At 37.7% G+C, this 27,476-nt stretch overlaps 6 protein-coding genes across 9 annotated transcripts; 5 read left to right on the plus strand and 1 right to left on the minus strand.

Annotated features, from left to right (window-relative positions):
- On the plus strand, positions 3,471–8,906 carry LOC18782361 (serine/threonine-protein phosphatase 7 inactive homolog). Of its 2 annotated transcripts, XM_020559166.1 has the most exons (11): positions 3,471–3,620; positions 3,721–3,929; positions 4,011–4,175; positions 4,282–5,052; positions 5,358–5,825; positions 6,429–6,569; positions 6,760–6,864; positions 7,208–7,279; positions 7,507–7,704; positions 7,772–7,843; positions 7,910–8,906. In XM_020559166.1, the coding sequence occupies exons 1-11, from the start codon at positions 3,608–3,610 to the stop codon at positions 8,003–8,005; spliced, it is 2,310 nt and encodes a 769-aa protein (XP_020414755.1). In that variant the 5' UTR covers positions 3,471–3,607; the 3' UTR covers positions 8,006–8,906. The 2 variants fall into 2 exon arrangements, 1 of the variants encoding a protein (XP_020414755.1); XR_002270649.1 differs by lacking the exons at positions 7,507–7,704; positions 7,772–7,843; positions 7,910–8,906 and having other exon boundaries at positions 6,760–7,138.
- Positions 9,042–12,100, minus strand: LOC18783837 (protein MAIN-LIKE 2). Its single transcript, XM_007215206.2, has 6 exons — positions 11,802–12,100; positions 11,159–11,277; positions 10,421–11,059; positions 10,122–10,289; positions 9,626–10,039; positions 9,042–9,531 (listed from the first exon to the last, which is right to left on the minus strand). Exons 2-6 carry the CDS (start codon positions 11,252–11,254, stop codon positions 9,346–9,348), a joined length of 1,503 nt encoding a protein of 500 aa, XP_007215268.2. The 5' UTR covers positions 11,255–11,277; positions 11,802–12,100; the 3' UTR covers positions 9,042–9,345.
- LOC18781976 (uncharacterized protein DDB_G0286299) lies at positions 12,739–14,495 on the plus strand. The gene is made up of 2 exons (XM_007216339.2): positions 12,739–13,176; positions 13,840–14,495. The coding sequence occupies exons 1-2, from the start codon at positions 12,741–12,743 to the stop codon at positions 14,319–14,321; spliced, it is 918 nt and encodes a 305-aa protein (XP_007216401.2). The 5' UTR covers positions 12,739–12,740; the 3' UTR covers positions 14,322–14,495.
- Positions 14,720–17,926, plus strand: LOC18783048 (heterogeneous nuclear ribonucleoprotein 1). Of its 2 annotated transcripts, XM_020559480.1 has the most exons (7): positions 14,720–14,859; positions 14,985–15,250; positions 15,366–15,406; positions 16,168–16,331; positions 16,456–16,558; positions 16,646–16,815; positions 16,903–17,926. In XM_020559480.1, the coding sequence occupies exons 2-7, from the start codon at positions 15,033–15,035 to the stop codon at positions 17,380–17,382; spliced, it is 1,176 nt and encodes a 391-aa protein (XP_020415069.1). In that variant the 5' UTR covers positions 14,720–14,859; positions 14,985–15,032; the 3' UTR covers positions 17,383–17,926. The 2 variants fall into 2 exon arrangements, with proteins under 2 accessions (XP_020415069.1, XP_007215501.1); XM_007215439.2 differs by having other exon boundaries at positions 14,720–15,250.
- On the plus strand, positions 18,207–22,051 carry LOC18782190 (glyoxylate/succinic semialdehyde reductase 2, chloroplastic). Its single transcript, XM_007215585.2, has 12 exons — positions 18,207–18,538; positions 18,819–18,897; positions 19,005–19,070; positions 19,347–19,422; positions 19,503–19,558; positions 19,855–19,939; positions 20,048–20,108; positions 20,414–20,466; positions 20,540–20,610; positions 20,718–20,790; positions 21,517–21,621; positions 21,702–22,051. The coding sequence occupies exons 1-12, from the start codon at positions 18,352–18,354 to the stop codon at positions 21,858–21,860; spliced, it is 1,071 nt and encodes a 356-aa protein (XP_007215647.2). The 5' UTR covers positions 18,207–18,351; the 3' UTR covers positions 21,861–22,051.
- On the plus strand, positions 23,197–26,889 carry LOC18782323 (nucleosome assembly protein 1;4). 2 transcript variants are annotated; one of them, XM_020560633.1, is made up of 12 exons: positions 23,197–23,575; positions 23,814–23,857; positions 24,215–24,310; positions 24,486–24,578; positions 24,760–24,847; positions 24,927–24,988; positions 25,069–25,256; positions 25,334–25,511; positions 25,612–25,655; positions 26,077–26,290; positions 26,428–26,464; positions 26,567–26,889. In XM_020560633.1, the coding sequence occupies exons 1-11, from the start codon at positions 23,509–23,511 to the stop codon at positions 26,449–26,451; spliced, it is 1,098 nt and encodes a 365-aa protein (XP_020416222.1). In that variant the 5' UTR covers positions 23,197–23,508; the 3' UTR covers positions 26,452–26,464; positions 26,567–26,889. The 2 variants fall into 2 exon arrangements, with proteins under 2 accessions (XP_020416222.1, XP_007215512.1); XM_007215450.2 differs by having other exon boundaries at positions 26,428–26,445.

Here is a 27,476-nt window from a genome sequence, read left to right on the forward strand (position 1 = left end):
AAAAAATAAAAAATAAAAAATGGTAGCTTAGATGTTGATGACTTGTAATATTGAAGTCAAATTTCATATAGCTTATGTTTTAAATTAAACTTATCAATCCAAGCATTCATTAATAATGATTACGTCAATATAATATGTTGATGGACAAATGAAAAGAACATGTATCCAACTCAGTGATCGATTTCAAGGCTAATAAATTAGAACCAGAAACCAAAGGAAAATGTAAGAAGAAGAAGAAGAAGAAGAAGAAGAAGAAAAGATAAATAGTTAAACGACAGAGAAGATTGAAACGAATTCTCGTTTGCCCACCTGCCTAGATCTACTACATCGTGTCTGTTTCGATGTTGTCCAAAACCTCTCTGATCCTAATTCAATATTGTCCTGTGTTCCTCAGGTTTTCAAGTTTGAGGATAACTTGTATAATATTACAAAGGGCCAAAGGAGAAAAGAAGAGGGAAAGGAAAAGGAAGCAAAATTTAAATGTTAAAAAAGTGAAAAAAAAAAGGGGATGGTTTAATACATCACAAATACGAAGTCTAATACAGTGAAAAGAATACTGACTTGAAGACATGTGGTTTCAAGTTCGAACTTTCATGACACTTTTATATTGTGTGTGTGTGAGTTGTAACTTAGAATATCGCTTATATACAAAACAAAACAAAAAATAAAAACCATTTTGAGGGGGATTTTTATTAGCTTCTGTTTTTCCTTCTAATATTTAATCTTTATAGGGTTTGGTGTTAATGGTACAGATAATTGCAAAGACTGAAGTGGTAATAAATTAGAGGAAGGAATAGATAGAGTGCAATGTTTTGGCATTTGGAAATGACACATCTTGCAAGTGCATTTCAAAATGACAAGATCTTTTTCATTACGAGTATTCAAAACCTACACAAAATCACACATTTTGCACTCTCAATAGAAGGGTCGGGGTTACATATATATTTCTGAAATATGAAATTCTCTATGATGTCATGTCATGATAACCATAATTATTTTCAGCATTTTCAAAGCAAGATTAGGAGGGTATTGTATTCCTAGGGGATTGCTTTGTTGCTACAACTTTACACAACCATAGAATCTTCGAGCACAAATGCCAGTTGTGCATGGAGGAACATCACCATTATGCATGATTTGATTTGAAAATGCAAAAATAATAATAATATGGGATTTTAATTAGTTCGTCCAGCCATAGATTCCTTGCACATAAGTTGATTTAGGTACGTGTGGACCCAGTTTGGGGCTAAAAGTGTGCGCATGCCACGTTCTTATGCAGTTGAGATGCTCTCTCTTCCACTCCCACAGCCCCATATATTCAACCTTATGTAAACCAAAGCATAGCTTCAAAGATATGATCACACTAGGTACCATTTTTGTTGTGTCAAAAGATATAGGTTGCAAAAGGTTAGCTGGGTTGACAGTTGTTGATCATAAACATGACTTTATTGACTCTTATCAAGATTCTAGACATATTTGCGCGTGAATGTTGAATATTGATCAAATATAACTCCTAGAAATTGATGCACGGTTAAAAATCACTCACGTGCGCATAGGCGATTGACCGTTGGTTAACTCTATTTACAAGGTTCTAACTTTTACGTGAGTACATTAATTGATGATCTTATTTCAAATATAAAGTGCCCATCATCATCTATTATTGTTTGTTGAGATGTTTTTTCTCTAATAAATGTAGAGGTAGTTTTCCCTTTTATTAAAAATTGATGAAAGACAAATGGTTAGGACCAATCTTTAGGATGAGTGAGAGAGAAACTTTGGAGAGTACTACATCACCCCTAAACTAATAATGAGACCTCATCATGATCTTTTGCATATGGTCCATACAAATTTGAAATTTCCTGGATTCTAGTGGGCACATGTTCCCTTGGCAGCATATATACTTTGATGTCTGCACAAGAAACTCTCTATGGAGGCTACAACTAAGTACATATATATATATATATATTCAGTACAACAAAAGGATAATTATGTTGTTGAAGCCATTGTCTTTGGATGCTGTGTGCCCAAAATGAACTAGGCATCCACCATATAGTTAGCTTCTGATTTGCACATGAACCAAATATATAGATGCTGATATTATTGAAACAGTAAAATGTCATGGAAAAATGGGGGCAATCTGCCATGGTGTTGAAGCTTTGTCCAGTTAAAATGTCAGTGGTAAAGGACTTTCATTGAAAGGGCCCCAATGGACTAACAAAGGTTGTTTGAAGCTGCACACACTGGTAGGTTGTATTTGGAACTATGAACTGTCCCAAGTAAAGTGACAAATCCTGCTGCAGCCTAGCAGTTTTTCACAAACAGAGTGAATATATAGTTTTTGCCTGTAAATATTGCATATATGTTTGGTTACATCCATCTGCTATGATATGAAAATACCAGGCCAATGATTCATCCATCCAGATTAATCTTGTGAAAACCAAAGAATGGTGGGACCCATATAATAGTAGATTTGTTGCAAAAAATTTATATATAGTATGCGAGCGTCCAATTCAAAATTAATTGACAATAAGTAAAGAAATCAAATATCATTTGAACCACTTAAGTAAAACTTGTATTTCCGACACGGGATAATACTATCAACATAAAGTTCATATGAATCAGTCTATTACAGTTTCCTCCCCAAAAATTTTGTGTTAACACAGTGATAAAGAGCACTTCATGAAAATACATGGACATTTGGTGTCTAATTAGACAAATGCAGTGACCAATATATATGTGAGCTTACTCGTAGCTATCTTTTCAATCTTTTTACCAGGAGTTATTCATGAGTTTGCTATTGCTTCTTCTGAAACACTTATAAGTTTGCAGGAGGAAGCTAGCACAGCCAACGCAATAGGGAAAGGTATATTTCAAGAGGGCTTTGCTTCCACAGTAGTTTAAGCATAAAAGAACCAATCCAGCTTATAAGCTCCTCCCTTCTCTTCTCATGCCCATTGCTTTAACATGGTGCTATACCTAAACATCTCACTCATGTTCTAGTACTGGTGATAGTTGAGTCATGGAAATTTATGCTCAACACATTCTAAAGAAAAAGCCTAAAACATTTATCGAGATAAAAACACACATTCAAAATATATAAATCATAGCCTGAAGGAATTTACCCAGGAAAAAAAGGCGCTTAGAGTTTGACTCTCGCTTTCTACATTCCCTAAATAAATAAAATAAGATAACAAAGCTTGATTACAAGGAAGTTTCAATTTTAGGATATAATCACAAAACATGTTATCTATTAAACATGTTACAACTATGAAACACCAAAAAATTCAACAACAAAAATTAATAATTTAATAATCACAGAAATAAAATAGGGACACCACACCACAACTGATTCTGGGCCTAGATCCATCCTTGGGTAGTTTGTGTTGGTTTTTGGGCCTTGGGCCTTGGGGCGTCAATATACGGCAGGAAAATTGTGTCGTCTGTCTTACTTGCCTAAAAGTAAAGTCATCGAAACGATTTAGGGCAAAAGTCGTTTTCGATTCAGTGAACGAAGAACTAGCTCTGGCCTCTCTCTGCATTTTACCAATTTCCCAGACTAAGCTTCTTCACCAAAATCCCATCACAAAGTCTCTGAATTTCGAATTCGAATATGCCCGGCGAAGGTTAGGAGCTGTGCTGATGCCATTTTAGTCAAATAAAATCAGTGTATGCTTTGATAATTTTGATCGTCAACTAATGCTGTATGTATGTTTGGTGTTGCAGACATGGACCGTCGAAAAGAGAGAATGAAAAGCGACTGCAAGAAGATCATGGAGAGCATAAACGCAATGTGTTTTGAGAACCTAAACGACGAGCAAGTGCATTCACTGGTGATGATGAGGGAAATCGCGCGCGGAGTTGTGAACAATCGAGTTGAGAAGGTGACCGCCGGTGACGTAAAAAAGGCCTTGTCTTCCAGTATTGAGAAGATGGTAAGCGATGGTTTTGTGTGTTCTTTTGGGTTTATGTCGTTTGTCGTTTGATTGATTGGTTTCGGTGTGTGGAGGGTGCAGGTGGATTCGTGTAGGGACGTGGTGAACATTTTGGGAAGGCTTTCGTGTGATGGGTTGGGTGAGGAAGAGGTGGAAAAGGTGTTGAGGATGAAGGAGATTGCAATGGGGATTGTGAGTAAACGTCCCAGAGTTGTAACCATGCTGGGTTGTGAACCTAGTGAACTGGTATGTATGTTTATGAGCTACCATGTCAAGTTTGTATTTTGCGATTTGTTGGTCCACGTTGTTGTTCATATTTTTGGTTGGTTGGTTTATTTGATGGTTGTTACAGGGTGATGGGGCTGATGATGATGATACAAGTGACAAGGATGTGTGGAGTGGAGGGGTAGAAGCTGAGTTAAGAAATGAAGATGGTCAGCCTGAGCTGATGGAAAGCCCTGTTTATGGGGTAACGCACACGTCCAATGGGCATGTCCAGATTGGAGGGCTAGGTGCTGAGAGGACGATGGTTGAAGATAAGTATGCAGAGATGGAAGCGATTTCCAAGAATGAAGATGGTTGGAATGAGTTGGGAGGAAGTGTTTTTGAGGCGACAATGGATACTGGCCATGAGGAGCAGATTGGCAGGGTAGAAGGTTTGATGTTTGAAGATGATTGCCTCGTGGTAGTAGCTGATGAGTTTGAGAGTGAAGATTGTCAAGGTGAGGTGCAGAAATCATTGTCGTCCTCAACCTTTCAGCACTCTCTTTCCTGGCCTTTGGACGACAGGATAACCTTAGAGTGGGTTCAGGGAATGATGTCTGCTCTTGAGCAGTCACCAGTGGATTTTCAATCTGTTCTGTCAATTTCTGTTGTGGATAAATTGATTGATACTGCCACAAGTATCCTCTGCAAGGAGCCGAATTGTGTGGCAGTGGATTGCCATGGAGAGGATTCAAGAGTTGTTGTAGTTGGTGACATTCGTGGACAGTTCCGTGATTTACTCAGTCTCTTTGAACATGCTGGTTTTCCCTCTGACAAGCAATTTTATGTTTTTAATGGAAATTATGTTGATAGAGGATCACGGGGCTTGGATGTGTTTCTGGTCTTGCTGGCTTGGAAGGTAACATGAAGATAGTGCTAATTGCAATCTACTGGTTCCCTTTACGGCTTGTTGTTAATCTCTGACTTGACCTGATAAAGAAACTTAGAAGAATTTATACATGACCTTTTATATGTTCACGCATCTGGCCAAGTCGCATGCTAATGCGTTTATTTTATTTTATTTTTGTGTTTTTGGTTATATGGTCCTCAAGCGAGTTGCATTGTATGTTGATTTGGATTGTGTAGCATTTTGGTGCACTTACTCTTGGGACTTTAATATGATTTCTTTCTCTGTTTGTTTTTTACTTTATTTTATTTTTATAGGTCTTGATGCCTTGTAGAGTATATCTACTTCGTGGGAACCACGAGTCTAAATATTGCACATCCGTTTTGGGGTTTGAGGTGGAGGTTGAGACCAAATTTGGTAATCAAGGTGAATATGTCTACAATAAATGCCTTGACTGCTTTAAGGAACTCCCTCTGGCTTCGATCGTAGCCAATTGTGTATATACCACTCATGGAGGTCTTTTTCGGAGCATGCATGCTACCTCTTTGAGAAGGTCTAAAAGAAAGAGGGAAGAAAGGCTGGAACTAGGTTCTTTAGAAGATTTATCTAAGGTTCAAAGATCTCTTATAGATGCTCCAGATGAAGGTCCAAATATAATACTGACTGATGTGTTATGGTCAGATCCATCAAAGGAGGATGGTCTAGTTGAAAAATCATTTCGAGAACGGGGTCTTTGGTGGGGTCCTGAATGCACTGAGGATTTTCTAAAGCAATCCAACTTAAAGGTAATATTATGAATATTGCACTTTACTCCAGCTGATATATTTTGAACAAACGTCTCTGTCTGCGATTGGTATTTCTCACTGTCATCATAATTTGAAATTGTGATGCCATGTATTCACCTAGTTGGATATTAGAATCTTAATGGCCTATCATAGAACCAAGTTCTTTAACAAAATTACACCCTGTAGCATTGAGACATTCTTGTTGTATGCTTATTTTCTGGTTGTTATGATCAGTTCGTTGAATTTATCAAGACAAATAACTTGTGCATGTTGAGCAATTATCAGGTAGGTACTATGCATACATTGTAACTTGCAAGCAAGTCATTATTACTCAACATTGATTAGACTCTGTTTAATTTCTCTTTATTAGGTAGGTACTATTATGCATACATTGTAACATACATGCAAGCAAGTCATTATTACTCAAAATTACTTAGAACCTCTTTTGAATTTTTCTTTGTTGGTTTTTTGGCAATAGTGTCTGCAGCTGTGCACAAAATGTTTCACTTAGGTTTCAAACCTTTGCCGCATTTTGGGAAAATATGACTTGCTCCTTTCATGAGTTGTCATTGTAAGATTGATATCTTTTCTTTGTTGTTATAGTTGATAATAAGATCACATGAAGGCCCAGATGTAAGGGCAGGTCAAGGTGAATTTGGTGACATGCTAAGTGGGTACAGTTTAGATCATGTTGGAGAGTCAGGAAAACTGTACACTCTGTTTAGTGCTTCAGATTACCCACAGGTTAGGGTTCCTCAGCCCATCTTTTTCTTTATTTTGTAGCTTCATTCCAATGATCAAGTTTCAATTATGTTTTAGTTTACTGATTAAACTTAATTTCTTTTTGTTTCCCTAGCCATTAAACTAGCATTTTTTCATTTTCAAGTAACTGAAGGAGTTGTAGACCTAAGTAATTGGATTGTCTAATGTGCAGTTGGATGAAAAGAGGTATAACAATGAAGGAGTCTATGCTTTATTGGAGCCTCCTAATTTGGAATTTCCTTCATTCTACTCATTGAAGGCTATAGGAAGGACGAAGGTACAGATCAAAACCATTTTAAACGTATTATTCCAGGACGGTTTTCTTTATTTTGTCAGGGAGAAAAGGAAAATTCACATATTGTTTTATTTGTAATATTATAATGCATGTGGACTCTTAGAAGTGAAGTTCTTTATCAAAGACATTTATGTCACTTGAGAATTAAGAGGCTTGACTTGGCCCTTTTGCAAAGTGGTTCACCATGCTTGCTTAGAACATGTGCATTCAACACAAGTTTGAGTGAAGACCAAGAAACGTTTGCAAAAGCCAAAAGGTTCCTTACTTTTGTGTATATTGCTTCTGTGCGAATACATCTCCTTAATTCGAGACAATTTGTTAACAGGTAGATCCTTGTGTTGTTGATGCTGCTGACAAAGATTTGGTAGTTGTTGGTGAACCAGACTTGGGATTAATGGTAAGTTGGTTTTAGCTTCCAGATCCTTGTATTTTAATAAAAAATGATGGCATGGGATTGAAATAGTTGAGCCGCACCAAATTGGATTCACATGCACAAGGCTTCCCCCTTGGTTTACAATACAACATCCATCACACTCAGTTTTGTAATGATATCAAATGTGATGTGTTCATGCGCCCGAGTGGGATTTTGATATTAAGGTTTCTATTTTTCTTTTGTATCTGCAGTCTGCAACTGGTGCCACTTCTTTGTCTCAAACATCTTTTCCACCTGGGATTAGTTCTGAGGTTAACTTTGAGGCTTTGGGCATTTCCAATCCCCCTTCTTGGAGTGTTATGTTAGCAGATGATGCAGGTGGAACCCAACTTGTCCGAGTTCCAAAGGCTCCTGTCGTGGAAGGATTGCCTCTGCCTTCAGACTTACAGGTGATGGATTATTCAGGTTGCAATCCATCTTTATTAATAGAGGTCTAAAATCAAGGTTTTCATGCAGGAGCCTCACCAGGCTGCTTACAAGTATTTCTTGGAGCTTATTGCTGGTCTGAAGCATATGCTTTCAACAAGGGTGAGTCAGGTTCATTTGTTCCTTCGTACTTCTTTCACTTGAAATTAACATGATTGTATTAAGCAGGAGGTTGAGGATCGGGTCCATGAGTCAGCCATCCAAAAGAGAGCTCGGCACCAAATGGGGACACCGCAGGAGGTCAACTTGAAGCCTGAGGAGTAGACACTACTTCTTATGAATTACTAAAGATAACAATCATTGTTAATGCTGGCTGGGTGACTGGGCAATAGCTTGTATTCATCTTATTTCTTTCCAAAAAGAGAAATGCACAGATGCAAGGTATGGATGTACATGATTGGGTGGCAACGGGTCTTAACTTTTGCAATGAGGTTCCCCAAACAAGTCCTGGCTATCCATCATACAATTACCACAAGCACTTTTTTCAGGGCTAAGATCAAGCAAGACTTTGCGGTTCGAATGTATATCTTCTTCTAATAGCCGGATGAGCTAAATGATACAGTAACAAGTGAGCTATAACTGAAAAAGATGGTGTTTCTCTTGTGTGGGCATATCGATGATGCCCAAAAGGTGCACTTAGTTCAACAGCCAACGTTTGTTTAATCAAGAAAAGCTACTGGAGTCTGTGGAAGGTGGGTAGGGATTGGAGTTTGCCTTCTACTTATTCAGGTAGTAAGCCAGCAAGTGACCACTACTGTTCATATGGTTAAGGTATGCCAGCAGTTGCTCGAATCATCGCTCCTCATGAAGAGCTTGAAATATCGAGTAGTAAATCCTTCACAGTGCGTGCTTTTGGGACAATGCCTCTGGAAGTCGCCTGCAACAACAAAACTTGTTTGAATGAATGGTGGCTTGATTGTCCAAAACGTTTAGCATGCAGTGTGAGGAACAGTGAGATTGCTCCGAAATCCATTTTTCTTTTTCTTTGTAACGGTGCACATAAAACGGACTGCAGGTCCTTTGTACACAACTTGTAGAAAACAGTGTGTCCGCAAGGCACTTTAAAGCCCCATAATCTCATGATTTTCGACAATTCTTACTATTGTATTCGTTTTGGGTCTTGTCTTCATTATTCTCATAATTTCTATACACAACTTTCAACTCATGGAAGATTTTCTATCGTTTTCCTTTCTTTCAAATAAGCATTTAGCACTACAAATTCAAACAGCGTCCACTTGTTGGAGGAGGTACTGAGTTGTTCAAATCTCATGGACTTTGAATGAAAAAAGAAAAGTAACAATTATCTGGCAAAATATCAGAAATTGCCAATCGCAAATTTTCTAATGTTTCATTCATATAATTGAACAATCCTTACAAACTATGATTGACACTTCTGTCAATAAAATAATTGTCCATTTACCTTGCACTAAAGAAAGCATTTCTTTACAGCTAAATGCATTTGTCACAGAGATTCCAAAGTGCATATTTCATCAGACTACCCCGAGCTGCTGCACCATGAGACTACAAAACAAATACTTCCAACATGCCCTGAAATCCTTGGTAAGGAGCTCCATCGCTTACTTTAGACATAGTTACCAGCTGGATTATCCTCCCTCTCGCTTACGTTTGACAGCATTCTTACACCTACCATTTTTGGAATTCCCAACAACGTCTGTCAAACAGACATGCACTGTGCTCTTGATTTCATCAAGCAACTTCCTATCTTGGAATTCCATCTGTTCTACTAACAATGAATCAGCTATGTTTGCAATTTCTCTCATAGCAGCAGCCTGCAAGATAAAGAAAAATGAAACATAACTAAGTACAATTTTAACTATTATTAAGCGTTATTGACTTTGAAGAAAAAAAAAAGCATAAACTTACTATTCTCTGAAACTCAGATTCTAAAGATTCAGGCCTTCCCACAAATTTACGGGTAATATTCTCATACCACTCCATGTACGTGCTTTCATCAACACCTTCCTCACCTTCCAGAATATGGAGTCGACGCTCCAACCATTCCCTAATCTCAGAGCGCATTTTCCCTTTGCCCCCTGACTCCATATCCTTTGACAAGTCTACCCCCTGATCAACTGCAGGAATCTTCCTCTCCCATATCTGGACATCCTCTGGGATAGGTTGAGGCATGCCAAACTGTCTAAGACAACGATCAGGGAGGTGTCTTTCTGCCTTGCCAAAGCATATCAACATAGTTTTTGATGTCCGTAAAATCATCTTATTTTTTATACCTTCGGGTATAACTGTGTAATCAAAATCTTTGTATGGAAACCACTTAACCTGAATGTCAATACCATACCAATTGTTCTCATCATCATCCAAGCAAAATTATATAAACCTAGAAACATGTATTTGGACTTACATCAGAAGGTTGAAGTGAATCCAAGGCCTTGCGGTAGGCAACAATGTTGGTTTTCGATCTTGATCCCGTTGATCTTCCTTTCCACCTAAGAGCAAATGGAAAATAACTATGGTTTGGCTCTTCATTGAACTTTGGTTGGCCAATATTCAGGTGATAATAACTCCAACACTACAAAGAATAACAACTAACAAGAGTCAATGCATTATTGGGAAGTCATTCACGCAGAGAGAGATGCCAATAGCTCCACCGCCCCACCAGACCCAAATAAATAATAAACAGAAACAGCATGCTAATGTTACCTGCAGTAGTGTCAAAGAGCCACTGATTGTGCCTTGAGATTTAAGGGAGGCATTACCAAGAGCTCTATAGAGGAACGCCAATGCTGCTGCACCCCATGCATATTTTCCAGCTTCATCAAACTTTTCAAACAATGGAAGAAATGTAACAGATACTTTATTCCCAGTAGTTGTGGAAAATATTGTGCAACCCACAAGATATAGGAGGTAAGCACGTGTATGGCGCTCAATCTCTTCAACTGGTGCATCATCAGGACATCTAGAAAAGCACTCTCTCAACCAATTTAGCTTCAACATTCCTCCATTTAGGTCCTTCGGTGCTTTCCCGAGTAAGTCTTCACATACTGAGTGAGGCGTCTTCACTGGTACACCTATAACAGGATTTCCATCAATTGGTAGCCCAAGTATAAGTGCAACATCTTCAAGAGTTACAGTCATTTCTCCAACAGGCAAATGAAATGTATTTGTTTCTCTCCTCCACCTCTCAACAAGTGCCGAGATGAGTGAATTGTCAAGAACAATTGTTGGTATCGATCTAAAGTAGCTAAATCCGGCCTTCTCAACCAACTCAGCCTGTTTAGGTGTGAGTCTCCATTGTTCGAGCATTGAAGTGTGTTCATGACATCTAAGAACACCACGCTCCTATACATTTTGATTGAGATATCAGTACACATAATCAGTCAAATTATGGGCGGAAAACCAAGTTCTAAAAAGGATGAAGGAGAAAAGATATTGTCTAACCTGTCCATTCCAAATTGCTGAAGAGATATGATTATCTTGATCATAAAGTACAGACTTATAAATTGGTCCAGGATTTATATGCGACTCCATCTCCATTTGAGTCACTAGCTTAAATAATCCTAAACTCAGGAAAGGGAAACATCAAACTCTCGCCCCATAAATTATGCCAATAATAAAACTCTGTTGTGTGCATAAAATACAATTGCAAATAAACTATAGATAAGTTTGAAGTTGACTTTGCTTGAAAATTGAAACCCCTTTTACTGGAAAACAAAAAAGAAAGCTTTGATGAATTTGTTCCTCTGGAGACACCAAATGTAATAGAACTTTCATTTAAAAAATGTTTTAAGCTACAAGTATTTTTATCAAAGCAACCAGAGTATCACTTTCAAAGCATCCAAGCTCATGCCTTTAATGAATTCTAAAATTTTGAAAAGAAAAATAGAAAACTGAAAATCTAAACCATAATAGAAAAATATACCCAGATTACCAGTGACGTACCCAATTATTTTCTAGCCATAATAGAAAAAAAATTGAAACTTCGCAGTTTTGAAAATTTTATTTATTTTCCAACATTTTCCCAGGAAACAAACGGAAACCACAGAAAATTACAAATACAAATTAAAGCACAGAATATACTGACCTTAAATTAGTTGTGTACCGAAACTAGGGTTTGCTAAAAGGATCATGGAAGACTTGGACGAGGACGATGAAACCCAGAAAACGACGACGATGAAGGTGTCGTCTAGGTTCAAAGAACCTTGGAGGATAAGTATGAAACCAGAGTCGTTTTCCCGTTCTCTTCTGAGATTTCAGTGGGACGGTGTCGTACTCTGGCGAACACCATCCAACGGTGAGAATTGCGGAGTCGTGTTATGTCATTTGTGCTGAGTTATAGCAAACGACAATTAACATTCCGTGTCGTGTTATATATGCCCATGTATGTAACATTGGTTCTTCTTCTTGTATATGGTTGAACTACGAGAGATATAAAAAGGCCAAAAAAACAGAAAGCAAGCCCAAATTTCATATTAAAAAAGGAGAGCCCCAAAACACCAATCTTGCAGCCCATTAACTATTTAGTATACTGATATTTCTCCTCTATAATGATGGAAGATATCCAAGTTTGAATACCTTCACCTATTACATCTCTCAAACATCAAGAAAGTACGAATATTTCAATTAAAATGTAATGAGCCGACTACTTCTAAATTAATAGTATATCGTTTCACCTGAATATTTAACAGATAAATAGATGATGAATGAATGATGAGATGAGATAGAGTTATAAACTCGAACATATATAAACATAAAAAAAAAATTATATGAAACATAAAATTTGGGCATTTTTGAATGATTGTACGTATTTGAAATTTATATAAATAAGAGAGTGAATTATGGAGTTTTCGTTAATCCAAAAGAATCGATTACACTTTATACCAATGTGCTTAAATGAAATTTGGCTCATGACCTTTAAAAAGAAAAATAAATAGCTTTAATACTCACGTGCTTAACACGTGGGCACAAACTAAACAAAGGCAGAGGCAGCGACAGTTCAAAGTTCCTCCTACCCCATATGGCAATGGAAATTGAAGTGGAAGACCATTCGAAATTCATACTAGAGAAGGGTCATAAGGCTGTGTTTGGAAGAGGAAATGGGTGCAGCACCAACGACCGTACAGTGTCTCGTCGTCACGTTTTGTTCGAATTTGAACACAAAAGCGCGAACCAAACAGAACCCAGCGTTTCATTTGAGGTTCTAGGGAAGAATCCCATATGGGTCCGGAGCCAAAAGGATGGGGGAGTTAGGGTTTTCAGGAGGTCGGAGAAGGGTGAGGTGGCGGCCGGTGATTGGTTCTGCGTGTCTGGGAAGAGACCCGTTTGGTTCAGAGTGAGAAATGTTGAGGTGGAAGAGAGAGAGAAAAGGGTTTTGGAGAGTGAGAGTGAGTTGGCTGAGGATTTGCAAAGTGGGTCTGAATTGGAAGGTCTTGATGTCTCAGGCATTGACCCTGTCAAAGGTTTGGCTCTAAATTGCTTCATGGTCTTGTTTGTTTGCTGTGAAAATTGAACAAATGAAGAGAAAAATCTTATCTTGAGATCTTTGGGTGGCTTTTTTATGTTTGTTTTCCTTTTTCTTTGTTTGAGATGAGGTGTTAGTGTTCATGAGAGTGATTAAATGACTTCAATTTATGGGTTGCAATCACTTTCAGGTACAGTTTTAGTGATTCTTTTTGTTTGCTGAGAAATTAAGTAAAAATGAAAGAAATATGAAATCTTGAATTTTGTGAATTGGTACTGTTTTGAGAATCTTAGGTGTTACTATATGAAATTGGTAAAATGTCTGTTATCAAAAGTTTGAGAATGTTGTAATGAAGAATTTGAGGTTACTTCCTAGGTCATTGAACCCTCAGCATTCTGAAAGCACCTTCTTTATTGTGTTCAATTTACCTTTTGTGGGAAAGATTTGTACATTAAAATTGCTACCTTGTATATATGCTGTATAACAGATTTTGAGTTCTTTCACCTGTAACTTAATTCATTCATAGCGGCTAACTTCTCGATTTGAGGCATTGTATCTGTGTATGCATATTTCTCGTTAAATTTTCTTCTTTATACTTTACGGTACCCAGAATTACCAGTTATGCTTGTGATGATAATGTCACACTCTTTCTGGAATGCAGAGTTTGGTTTTGTTGTAATGGGGCATGAGTTTGATCCCTATCCCAAACAAATGATCCGTGATGTAAAGAAGTGGAACTGGTTTCTTGAGGAACCTAGAAAAGAAAGCGAAAATGATGACGAATTTGAGCAGAAGGAGAGGGAGGGTGCGCCGAGAAAGAGGAAAAAAGGCGAAGAAAATGAGGATGAGGAGTGGACAGGGGAGAGTGAAGCTGATGAGGAGCTTGTTGCAAAGTTTAGAAAGGTAAATAAGACAAAATATTCTACAAGATCGAAGGCCAGTTTCAAACCTCAGAAGGATACAAAATGTGGTAGTAAAAGCTCTGCGCAGAAGAAGAAGACTACTAGTTTGGGTGAAGAAGATGAAACACTTGGAGGCTTCATTGTTGGTGAGGAGGACTTGGAAGAAGAAGAACTAGAAGAAACCGATGAAGACGACGAAGAAGAGGAATTTGTTGAAGAAGATGATGATGAAGAAGAGTAGAGGATTGACAAGCAAAAAACATGTTTTTGGTTGTGCAAGTTATGTTTTCCAAATGTAGCATCATGTCTGTCGTATGGTTTCTTAACCTTTCCTCAAAATGCTTTTGCCAACAACTAAACGACTTTGTTTTGATTAGAAGTATAAATATAAATACAAGTAGAATATTTTTTTTTATTTTTTTTTAACCAATAGAGAGGAGAGATTCAAATTTAAGGGTAAATAAATTTTCTTTTTGGTTAGAGGTCGAATTCAACACACCCATCCCATGTATTCATGTTTTACTGGTTATGAAAAGACCCATAAAATTTATATAAAAAAAACCAAAAAACCAAAACGACGACGTATTATGTACGGAAGTTTTATATATGCTGCGTTTTTCCTTGCCCAGCTTCAATATAAATATCTGAAAATGCAAAATTGAATTTTTAAATTCATGCCCGGTTCTCGCCCGACGGCGCCGTTTCAAGCTAGGGTTTCTCTGCAACCACAGAATCCAATTTCAACTTCCAACACTCTCACAAAAAACCTAGCTAATAAGGTATCTGACCCAAATCCGAATCTTAGGGTTCATCGCACTGCTTGCTTTGAGGATTTAAGCCAATCCAATGGCATAATTGCAAGCTAAGCTAAGGCTTAGTCGCCTACAAATTGATTCCTTTGCAGGTCTATAGGTATCAAAAAGGTGGAGAGGAAATTTGGGCCTAAGAACAAATGGAAGATTTTCCTGAACGCAGTCGTTTCGACGACAACCAAATCGCCTACAATGGAAACGAAGAATTTGAACAACCACCAGAGCAACAATATGAAGAATTTGAACAACCACCAGAGCAACAATTTGATTTGGGGCGTGGTTTTGAAACGAATCATAACGTAGATAGTGAAGGCAATGAGTTTAGGGATTCATTCAATCATCGTGATTCGGCTGCGGGGTTAGTTGGGTTTTGAGTTTTAAAGTTACAGTTTTTCTTGATAGAAATTTCAATTCTTGTGAATATAATTGAGGGTAGAGAGAGTAACACTTGGGTTTGCTTTCTTATGTGGTAGAAAACTATTTGTAGGAGGCGTTTCTTGGGAGACGACTGAAGGTATTTGGTTAAGCTTTTGATTTCGTGTTTTTACTTGTAAATTGGAAACGGACATAGTTTAACGTAGTTTCACATCTGGGGTCATATTGATGTCATGGATTGTACATTTTGTGTTTCTTCATACTGGTGATCGAGCCTATCTTTTTGTAAGCCGTTGTTACTCTGAATGAAACTGGATTTATTTGTTTGAGATATCCAAGAATTCAAAGCTTGTTGCTTTACGTTTCATTTCATGTTGTAGATTCCGGCATCTACTAGATTAGTTGTGTTTGTTTGTTGAATATGGCCATCTGGTGTATTTTTGTGTGCCCTTTTGGCCATCTGGAGTTTTCTAGAATTTCCTCTGGACGAGAACATATGAAATAGTTTTCGTTTTAAAAATTTCTATTAAATGCTATGGAGAAAGTGCAATTGGCTGCTATGATTTTCATTAATTTCTATGAATAAGAAAATCAAACACACCATTAATCTGTCTTCTGTTTCTATTTAGACTGTTTACTTAGTTACTCTCTCACGTAATTTTTGGCTTGCTGCTGAAGTACGTCATAGAATTTGTTGCTGTTAGTTAATTATGATAGATTATTTTAGTCGTTTTATGGTCCTGTTGCCAATTCAATTTCCTTCTTAAAACTTCACTTTCTTTTATGGAGGGAAAGGATCTGGAATTTGAGCTACTTTCATTTATTTCCTGACCTGTTTCATTGTGAATAATATTAACTCCCCTTTATCCTTATCCGATTTTCTGATGATTTTCCTTTCAGAGGCCTTTACCAATTACTTCAGCAAGTATGGAGAAATAGCAGATTCTGTTATAATGATTGATAAACATTCTGGGAGGCCAAGGGGGTTTGGGTTTGTAACATTTGCTGATCCAGGGGTTGTTGATTCGGTTTTGGAGGAAGAACATGTCATAGATGGCAGAGTGGTAAACATTCATTGTCCTAGTGCCTAATAATATAATGTCATAATTTTTCCAAAACTTCGAATAGATTGTTGGATAGTTTTGTCTGACTCTGTTACCCGATTGGTGTTGAAATATTTTATACCAGGTGGAGGTGAAGAGGACAGTCCCGAGGGAGAATATGGGGTTTAAGGGGATATCGAAAAGAAAGAAGATTTTTGTTGGTGGAATACCAACGTCTTTGACTGATGGTATAGTAGAACCTACTTCATATTTTTATTATGATTGCAATAATTTTTTTTTCTTTCCTTTTTTGACATTATGGTATAACATTGTAGATGAGTTGGGGGAATATTTCTCTACATATGGTAGCATTGTTGAGCACCAGATTATGGTAGATCATAAAACTGGGAGGTCTAGAGGATTTGGGTTTGTCACTTTTGAGAATGAAGATGCTCTTGACAAGGTATTTTCTGAGGGCAAGATACACGAACTTGGAGGCAAACAGGTACAAGTTAAAGATTGATTAGTATCTTTTCATGTATGGTTTCTGGATGAAATGTTTATAACGTTGGCACTTTAATGTTAAATGTAGGTGGAAATAAAAAAGGCTGAACCTAAAAGGGGTGGTGGTGATTTCAGTGGCAGTGCTCCCAAGTCATATGGTGGCTTAGGTGGTGCTGCAGCTGGATATGGTGCATATAATTCTGCAAGTCGGTACAACGGAAAAATGGGCAGGGGCTATGGTGGAGGTGGGTATCCCACCTATGGTACTTACAATAATTATGGTGGAAACTATGCTGGAAGCTATGCGGGTTTCTACGGTGGCTATGGTGGATATGGATATGGATTTGGGTATGGTGGACCCATGTATGGCAATGCTGGATATGCGGCCAGTGGATATGGCATGCCTGCTGGTTATGGTGGGAATACTGCCTATGGTGGTGGTAGAGGATATGGAAATGGTGCTGTTGGCCGTGGTGGTGGTAGCGGCGGTGGAAGTTATGGTTCTGGTAGAGGATATGATCGGAGTGGTGGTTCTACGACCGGAAGATATCATCCTTATCAAAAGTGAGGAAAATTTTTGTCGACTTCATACTTTGTAATCAGCGTCCACCGACTGTTGGAGCATAGTGAACTTTCCTCAGTCGCTGCGTGGGAGCATCAACAAAATTTGCTGTAATTGTGAAAAAAAAACACTCTGATCATATTTGTTAAAATTTGTGGTACTTTGCCCTATCAGACCGGTTGATTTGGAAGAGGAAGCAAATGACAACTTAGCCAGCATAAATGGGTCTCTGATAGGAGGTTTTCTAAGATTCTTGCACTCTGTAAAGCAAATTAATGTGCAGATCAACTTTTTTGCAAGCCATATAGAAATGCTACAGCTTATTTATGTCGCAACTTTTAATCCCAGGGATGTTTTTGATTGAAATGTCAGTTGCTTGTAGTTTTAAGCATCGTTTAGAACATATAGGGTTGGTCTGTGTTGTGTGCTCTTCTTTTGGTTGGCTAGAAAGGAAGTTGGAAAAGCAGTGTGTAGTCGAGTACCTAACTGTAAGTTAAAGATTTTGGCCATCTTTGAAGTTTGAACAAGTTTCATTCGTTGTGCGCTTTTAGCTTTCTGACCTATACAACAGGCCAAATGTGTTTTTCCGGTATATGGTTTGCAGTTTGCCCTCTGCTATTGGAAATGCTATTGTGACTGTATTTAAGTTCAATCACACGCTGTTACGTGAATAAAGTTATACGGCCAATAATCTCTTCCTTGGATATGACTAGAAAGTTCCTTATTGTAAATTTGTAACTTGTATTGGGCCATAAAAAAAAATAAAAAATTAGCAATTGACAAATTGGAAATGTGGGCCTGTCCAATATGGGAATAGGATTATCCCGGCCAAGTTTTGATTGTGTCCAGAACCTCTTGGTGCCTTCGTCTCTGTGTCTACCCAAACAACCAAGTTTAGCATAAAAGTGCGAGCTTTCCTTCACTGATATGAGCCCTTGAAACGGAAAGACCAAAGTATTTTAGATAGGTGTGGTTATGTCGTTTTTGGTCAAGACCACTAACTGTCACCATTTATCTTCCACTGCCATGGCAATGTGTTCAAGCTTTTGCCCTCATCTTCCAAACCACTTTGGAGGGAGACCTGCTTACTCATTCCCAACAAAACCACTTTCTTTTTCTTTCAAGGCTTTCTCTTCTCAAGCATCCAATGCTTCATCCAAAGGTATTTTCTTAATGTCTTCATATTATTTTACTGCGTAGTTCTTATTTTTCCCAATAATAATAATTTTTAAATAAAAAAACATTAACCAACAATTGAGCTTAGCATGCAAATGGGTTGTGGTGGAGATGGTGTTCCAAAGTTGCAAAAGATAGAATTTTTCACAGTTTACACTGAATATTAAACAGAACTTTCAGAATCACTGAGGTATTAGAAATTTTGTAGTGTCTTCTGCTACATCTTTATGCTATCCACTGAGCTTGGTATTTTTAAATTCATGCAGATGAATTGACAACTCGTGTGGGTTTCCTTGGCCTCGGAATTATGGGTTCTCCGATGGCACAGAACCTCATAAAATCTGGGTATGGATTTTCAACATTTGACGATGCTCATTCATTCTTGTTTGAATGGTTAGAAAAAAGTCCCGTTAAGGTTTTATGTTTTATGTTAACTATTTGGAATTTTATAGGTGTGATGTGACTGTTTGGAATAGGACCAAGAGCAAATGTGATCCACTCATCAGCTTAGGTGCAAAGTAAGTAATGTACTGGATATCAAATGAATATTGCTTTGTGCTCTCGCATCCTTTAGAATAATGCCCTTCGGCATAGATGATTAAAATCTTGATAATGTTTGAATTACATCCTTGAGACCTTCTTCTTAACGTCATGACATTCAGTTGTTTTCAGTACTAGTAGATTCACCAACAACAAAATTTCTTATAGAGTAGTTGTTTATTGGTAGTTTTCTTTTATCTGCACCTTTCAAAAGCCACAAGTGGGTTATCTCATTTAACTGAATGGTTATGCAGATATAAACCCTCTCCTGAGGAAGTCGCTGCATCTTGTGATGTCACATTTGCCATGCTTGCTGACCCTGAAAGTGCTGTGCGTATGTTTACATTTAGGTTTTTTCTTGCTTACTCTGCTACCACAGTAGGAGGAACTTATTGCTTCTTTTAACTCAGCTTGATGTTGCTTTGGGGAAGCATGGAGCTGCAAATGGGTTGAATTCAGGAAAAGGGTAATATTTGATGAATGCATCCCTTGAACATAAGCAATTTTAGTGTTCCAAATCATGAATCTTGAGTTAGTGCTAAACAATAAAAGTGTTGACTGGTTTCATATCAGGATATATGTTTTCTGATAACTATGCAGTTTTTCCACTTTTCTTTTCAAAGTTTAAGTTTATTTCTCAGTTCACCTTCCACAAAGCGTACACTTCACCAAACACAACTTCCATCAACCTTTGATTTCCTCAAATATATTCTTCCTAAGCTGGTCAACCGCATTTATGTTACTCTCTATGGGCATCTACAGGTATGTGGATGTTTCAACTGTTGATGGTGCAACTTCAAAATTGATTAGTGGACATATCAAATCCACTGGGGCATCATTTTTGGAGGCAAGCTTTTTATTAGTTTTATTTCTAAAATATGTGCAATGCGTATGTACAATTTCATTCTTTAAGTTTAAGCATGACTAAATCCAAGTATTGGTGTTTTTTGTATAGGCTCCAGTTTCGGGCTCAAAAAAGCCAGCAGAAGATGGACAACTAATTTTTCTCGCTGCAGGCATGCAATCTTCTTGTTTTTGTTATTGCATTTTTTATTTATGCTTATTCCTGTCACCAATATGAATGCAAGATGCCAAAAAAAAAAAAAAAATGTAAATGAATGGAATTTGTAGTCATTTGCAAAATTGTGCTGATTATATTTGTTATTGAATATGTTCAAGGATCTTTTTCTAGTAATAACATCAGTGCACTTCAAATATGATCTATTTTTCAACATGTAACTCTTTTTGCCCTTTAAAGTTTCATGTTCCATAGCATGTGGAGGGACCTCAGAGAAACTGAATCAAAGTTGAAATCTTTCAGGTGACAAATCTCTCTATCAAATAGCAGCACCGCTTTTAGATGTCATGGGGAAGGTATTGGCTCTTCTTCAACTAGCCATCCAGTTACCTGTTTCTATTTTGTGCTTATGTTAACAATTCCATCCAGTCAAGATTTTACCTTGGGGATGTCGGAAATGGTGCTGCTATGAAACTTGTTGTGAACATGATCATGGGAAGGTAATGCAGTGTTTCATTTCAGGTAATTCCCTTTATTTTTTGGTTGTGTTGATTCACGGTTGTTATTCTGACAGTGTATTCTTTTAACCTTTTTCTACAATTTCTAGTATGATGGCATCATTTTCTGAAGGCTTGCTACTCACTGAGAAAATAGGACTGGACCCAAAAGTACTAGTTGAGGTACTCTCCAGAACATGCCTAATCTTTCTGCATTGTTTTCTTTATATTACCTTTTATGAAACTCCTTGTGATTCAATATTTTTCTCTTAACCGGATTGTAATCATTTAAACGGCTCTGTCTCTTTAAGTTTTTCTTTTCTTTTTATCAAATTTTAGGTGATGAGGCAAGGTTGATAAGTCATTTAGTGACCGATTTACTTACCAATTTCAACAGTATAGGGCTTTGAATCTATGACCCATGTAGAGAATGATTCTTCCATCTGGGAGTGGACTAAAGAGTGTCAAGGTTTATAGAGCTAAAGCATTGCCCATGTTCGATAAAAAAAAGGCAATGCCCATGTTTGATAAAAAAAAGAAGCAGCATTGTCCATGTTCATAATGATTCACAGTGACATTAATGGGCGAGAAGTTTCATTGAGACAACTGATTCCAATTCCTTGTTCAAGTCCCTCATCCAAACAGACCCTTAATGAAAACTGATCTGTAATGGAGAGGCAGATTAATTGGCTAGAAAGGAGGCCTGATTGGAGAGATTTTATGAGAGATGATGTTCTCTCTCTATCTTTTATTTTCTGTATGCTGTATTTTAATTTAGGTTCTTTGAGTTATTGTCCTTGAAGGGTTGCTTGTTCTTCATTTTCTCATTGATAAAATTGTTTTTATGTACCAGAAAGAGGGAAAAAATCCCAAGAAGTATGAAATCATTGCATTCCCATGGTTTTGCAGGTCGTCTCGCAAGGAGCCATTAGTGCACCAATGTACTCGGTCAAGGGCCCATCAATGATTCAGTCCCTCTATCCTACTGCATTTCCCTTGAAGCATCAACAAAAGGTGAGTTAAGTTTCCCGCACTGCCTTACGCTATATCATTAACCCCCTGACCTAATTGTACACGTTCATAAATGCTTGCAGGACCTGAGGCTTGCTCTGGGATTAGCAGAATCTGTTTCCCAATCCACGCCAATCGCAGCGGCTGCAAATGAACTATACAAGGTAGCAAAATCACATGGGCTCAGCGACGAGGACTTTTCAGCTGTCATTGAAGCGTTGAAACCAAAGTTGCAGCAATAGGCAAAGTAGTTGATAGTCAATTTTTACATGAAAGTAACTATCAAAGTGAAATCATATCTTACACATCTCTCAATTGTTTTGTTCTTCTTTCTTTTATTTTCAATGATTAAGGGCATGTAGGGAAGAGTCCAATGAAAATGATCAATTCTGTGGCGCCTCAGCCCTGTGTAGAAAGTTGGATATTCTCTTGCTTTTTGCTCTTTACAGGTATCCCAGGCCAGCTATTCTTATGATCTTCAACTTGGTAGTTCAGTGTGATGATACTTATTTGACCACAAAGGAAGGAAAGTGATGGAAATTCCATGTACAGGTGTATATAACGTTCCCCTCTTCTCACAACTCAACTCGAGAGGAGCATTGCATATACCCGTTATATGCCAGAGAATATTTCCAAATTTAGGCTATGGTAATGGCTTTTATGGAGAGTAACATATAATTCTCTTAAAAGCCTATGCATAAATGGAAAAATTGTTGTGTGTGACATTGGCACTACGCTGACATGTCACGTGATGCTCCGAATCCACTCACGCTCTTATGATCTTCAACTTGGTAGTTCAGTGTGATGATACTTATTTGACCACAAAGGAAGGAAAGTGATGGAAATTCCATGTACAGGTGTATATAACGTTCCCCTCTTCTCACAACTCAACTCGAGAGGAGCATTGCATATACCCGTTATATGCCAGAGAATATTTCCAAATTTAGGCTATGGTAATGGCTTTTATGGAGAGTAACATATAATTCTCTTAAAAGCCTATGCATAAATGGAAAAATTGTTGTGTGACATTGGCACTACGCTGACATGTCACGTGATGCTCCGAATCCACTCACGCTCTAAAATGTAATAGAATCGAATCTCCATGTATTCAACTTACGGACATATATTAATGATTGTATGCATTACAATTGGGTAGGTTCTTGTAGCATGACATCGGTACGCCACGTAGTGTTACTACTACACAAAATTGGGTTACATGTGTAGGTTTTTGTAACGCAACATCGGTGATTCGGTATGCCATGTAATGTTATCAATGCACAAAATTGGGTAGATTTTGTAAAACACAACATCGGTATGCCATGTACATGGTGTTATCAATGTGCAAAATTGGGTAGGTTTTTGTAACACAAAATCGATATGCCACAAAATTGGTAGGTTTTTGTAACACAATATCGATATGCCACGTGTAGTGTTATCATTGCACAAAATTGTGTAGGTTTTTGTAACACAACATCGATATGCCACGTAGTGTTTACCACTGCACAAAAGAATTTCACACTGATTTGGATTCTAAGCCTCTCCACCATTATAAATTTGGCTCTTCCCCTTCATGTTCCACACACACTGATTAACAGATAAACACCAAATTGGCGGAGGTGGTTTCATGTTTTGAGTACAAACTAAAGCCTCAAGAGAGAGTTTGTCAGTCGCTGTGACTTGTCAGTGGCTTTTTCAAACTCACCCAATTGGTTCGTGGAGCCGACGGGCCCCACCCCCACAGTATAAAACAACTTCTCCTAGGTTTAGCCACGAGACGAGAGACTGAGAGAAAGACTCGCTTCTCAATCTCCCTCCCTTTTTCTCTCCACTTTCCCTCTCTTTCTTTCCCTAGGGTTTTGTATTTTCTCGCTTCCCAAACAGGTTTTCAAAATGAGCAGCAACAAAGATACCTTCGACATGTCCGACCTCGGCTCCTCCCTCCCCGCCGCTGCCGCCGGTAATACCTTATCTCACATTTTAAACCGTATTGTATGTGTAAGGGGAAATATTTGAATTCTGTTGCGTGAAAGCAAAAACCCTGAAGCTTAATTTTGGTTTCTTTATGTCATTTTGCAATTGGAATTTGGCTGTGGAACTATTTTTAAGGCCTTTGTGTGTTGAACTTGAGAATTTTATTGGCATTTTGTTATTGCTGTACTTTGAATTTGAACTCTTTGTTTGGCTTTTGTGTATAGCTCTTAGTGCAGAGGATCGTGCTGGTCTTGTTAATGCTCTTAAGGTGAGGTTCTTTTGCCATGTTGTAATTTTTTCAATAGCAAGAAAGATATGTGGTTGCTGTTTCTTGTGGTTCTTATGATGATCATCGTATGGTTAAAATTCAAGTTTGGTAGTGGAAATAAAAACAAGTTTTTTTATTTTCTTTTAAGACTTCCAGTAGGTTTGGATAGTAAATTTAAAGTTTTTATATAAATGAATTGAATTATGTTCAAGCGAGCAAAAGTAATCCAAAAGATCAAGTTTTTCTTTCCTCAGTTCTACTAAAAAAATTTTAATCACTTATTGGTGTGGTCTGCCAGGGTCCTATTTTCTTATTGGTAACTCTTTTTAAGTTACTTATTGTTGGTGTTGTTTGCAGAATAAGCTTCAGAGCTTGGCTGGACAGCATACTGACATATTGGAAACTTTGCCACCTTCGGTCAGGAAGCGTGTTGAGGTTTTGAGAGAGATACAGGTTTGTCTGCCTTCAAATTTCATTACATAAGTGTTATTCTGAACTTTTTGTACCAAATCCTAATTTTATGGATGAGTATAACCTAAGATTGAGAATAAACAATAGGGTCAGTAGAAATAAATTTGTGCTCAATCATAGAGCTCCTGAGTACCCCATATACGTCCATATCTTGCAGGGCCAACATGATGAGCTGGAAGAGAAATATTTTGAGGAGAAAGCTGCATTGGAAGCAAAATACCAGAAGCTTTATGAACCTCTCTACACAAAGGTATGCAGTGTCCCAATAGGCATTTAGTTCTTATTACTTTGATGTTATGCTGTCTTACAGTTTAGAAATTTTCGTGTTTAAAATTCATCTGAAGTTGAGTTTTGTGAATTGGCTTTAAACGTGCTGCTATATCCAAGGATGATGTATGTGCCTTTCTGGTTAATGTGACGGTTGATTGCAGAGATATGACATTGTTAATGGTGTAACTGAAGTCGAAGGAGTGAAAAATGAAGATGCACCAGACCAAGAAGGAGATAAGGCCACTGAAGGTACCTCTCAAAATTCAAATCTTTAATGATTTCATGCACTATCCTTGAGTTTGATGTTGGATTATTCCTTTTGATGTAGAGAAAGGAGTGCCTGACTTTTGGCTCACCGCAATGAAGACTAATGAAGTACTTTCTGAGGAGGTGGGTGATTTTATTAGCCATTTACTGTGCTCATTCCTTGAATTGATTGTGGAAATATAATAAGCTGTTTCCTGGAATAGATTACAGAGCGTGATGAAGGTGCACTCAAGTATCTCAAGGATATCAAGTGGTGTAGGATAGACAAGCCAAAAGGATTCAAGCTGGAGTTCTTCTTTGATCCTAATCCGTATTTCAAAAATTCTGTCCTGTCAAAAATATATCACATGATTGATGAGGACAATGAGCCTATTTTAGAAAAGGCGATTGGGTAATTTTCATATCTGTTGTTTTACTGAATTTTTTCCCCTTTTTTTCCTCTAATTCTTAAGTTGGATTACCTTGTAGGACTGAGATTGAATGGTATCCGGGGAAAAGCTTGACACAGAAGCTTCTCAAGAAGAAGCCAAGAAAGGGATCAAAGAATGCGAAGCCCATGACCAAAACTGAAGATTGTCCAAGCTTCTTCAACTTCTTTAGCCCTCCTCAGGTCCCTGATGACGATGATGATATCGATGATGATACTGTAAGTTTGGTTTCATTCATGATATCGAGGCTATTGAACTGGTTAATGATGATATAAGCAAATTATTTTAAACTCTGATGTGTACACTTTATGGTGACAGGCTGAAGAACTCCAAAGCCAGATGGAGCAGGATTATGATATTGGGTACGTTAATGATATTTTTTCTTCTTTAATGCATACTGTGTAGTTTCTCTGACATTTGGCAAGGCAGTAGATGTTGGCAAAACAACAATTTTGTATTATAGATTGGATTTGTTGTGAATTTGTTGAAGTCTGATCAGTTAGTTGGGATGAGTCTTGTAAATTAAAAAAGCAGTTCAAAGAGCTGGAATTGTAACATTAGAAAGAGATGGAAATTGACAATGTACTCAGGATGCTTGAAGAAGGATTACATAACATATTGTGTACATCACATTCTACATAAACAAATTGTCATGCACAAGAAGTAAATAATGGCTTTGTATTGACACATCCAAGTACTCATGCATGGGAAGCTGTATGGCATCCTACCTATCTTATGTTTTGTATTGGTATTCTATTGACATGGTACTGGTGTTATGTATAGTTCAACAATTCGAGACAAAATCATTCCTCACGCAGTATCATGGTTCACTGGAGAGGCTGTTCAAGGGGATGAGTTTGAAGATTTAGAAGATGACGATGATGATGACGTTGATGAGAATGATGATGATGATGATGAGGAAGAAGAGGAAGATGGTGAGGACGATGATGACGATGACGATGATGATGAGGAAGAGGAAGATAAGGGCAGGAAAAAGGTATATATAAATCAAAATGTATAGATAGGACATAACATATACAATCTGCAGTTTTCATTCATTATGATATTAGAATGTTGTATTAAGTTTTAAGTTGTCAAGCCTGCTAATATATCCATTTTTATTGGATTTTGCAGCCATCTGCTGGATCTAAGGTGTGATGATTTAACAGTTGTATGTTTTTTTTTGTTTTTTTGTTGTTGTAATTTTAAGATTTTCAGCAACCCTCACTCAGGGTTAATGACTTATTTCCTGAATTACCGTGTTCAATTGCAGAAAAGTGGTAGGGCACAAGGTGCGGAAGGTCAGCAAGGGGAGCGCCCTCCCGAGTGCAAGCAACAATAGTGACAGTTATGAATAGAAGGGCTTGCGTGGGTGGCTTCTGCTTCTTGAAAGTTGAGTGTTTGATATTCCTTGGTATTGTTTAGGGAAAATCGTTGCCCACCTGGTGCTTTGGGTTTTATTGCTTCTGTTGGATGTTTAGGTTGGCCAGTGCTGTCTATGTCCTATGAAACCCTAAGTATATTTATTGACACATTTCTTTTTCATTGTTTGTTTATTAAATATAGCAAATGCAACATGCTTTTAGCATCCTGTCACTCTGATGAGCACATTTCTTACATTTCCTGACCATATTACTAATCACATTTCTCACGTGGTATGTATTAACGGCCACCCTTTTGCATCCTTGTGGGTCACCATGAAGTTGCATAAAATTCCCAGTCATATCTCAACCCTGCATCACCCCCCAGTGATCCCTTGCTCTTGTTTAGTACCATCTAAGCTGGCTTTCAGGACATGCTTAAGAGCAACTCCACCCATTTGCCCTTAGCCATGGCAAGGGGGGAGCTAGGGCAGCCACTATTCACGTGAATAGTGGTTGCCATTGCAAATAGTATTTTGAGTTTCCACCCATTGCCATGGCTAAGGGTAATTACTATTCATTTTTTTGTTTTTTCACAACTTTTTTTTACTTAAATAATTAATTTGGATAATATTTTCGGATAAGATTTTTGGGTTCCTACGTGTCAATACTATTCATATCGGATAAGATTTTATTTTATTAGTTGTATTGGTTGGTATTCATTTAAAAAAAAAATTAGGATTTGGTGTTAAAAGTGAAGAGTATTGGTTGGTATTTATAGACACGGGCGGACCCATAATTTTTTTAGCGGAGGTGCAATAT

This window comes from Prunus persica, chromosome G3, assembly GCF_000346465.2.
Source record: "Prunus persica cultivar Lovell chromosome G3, Prunus_persica_NCBIv2, whole genome shotgun sequence".
NCBI classification, from domain to species: domain Eukaryota; kingdom Viridiplantae; phylum Streptophyta; class Magnoliopsida; order Rosales; family Rosaceae; genus Prunus; species Prunus persica.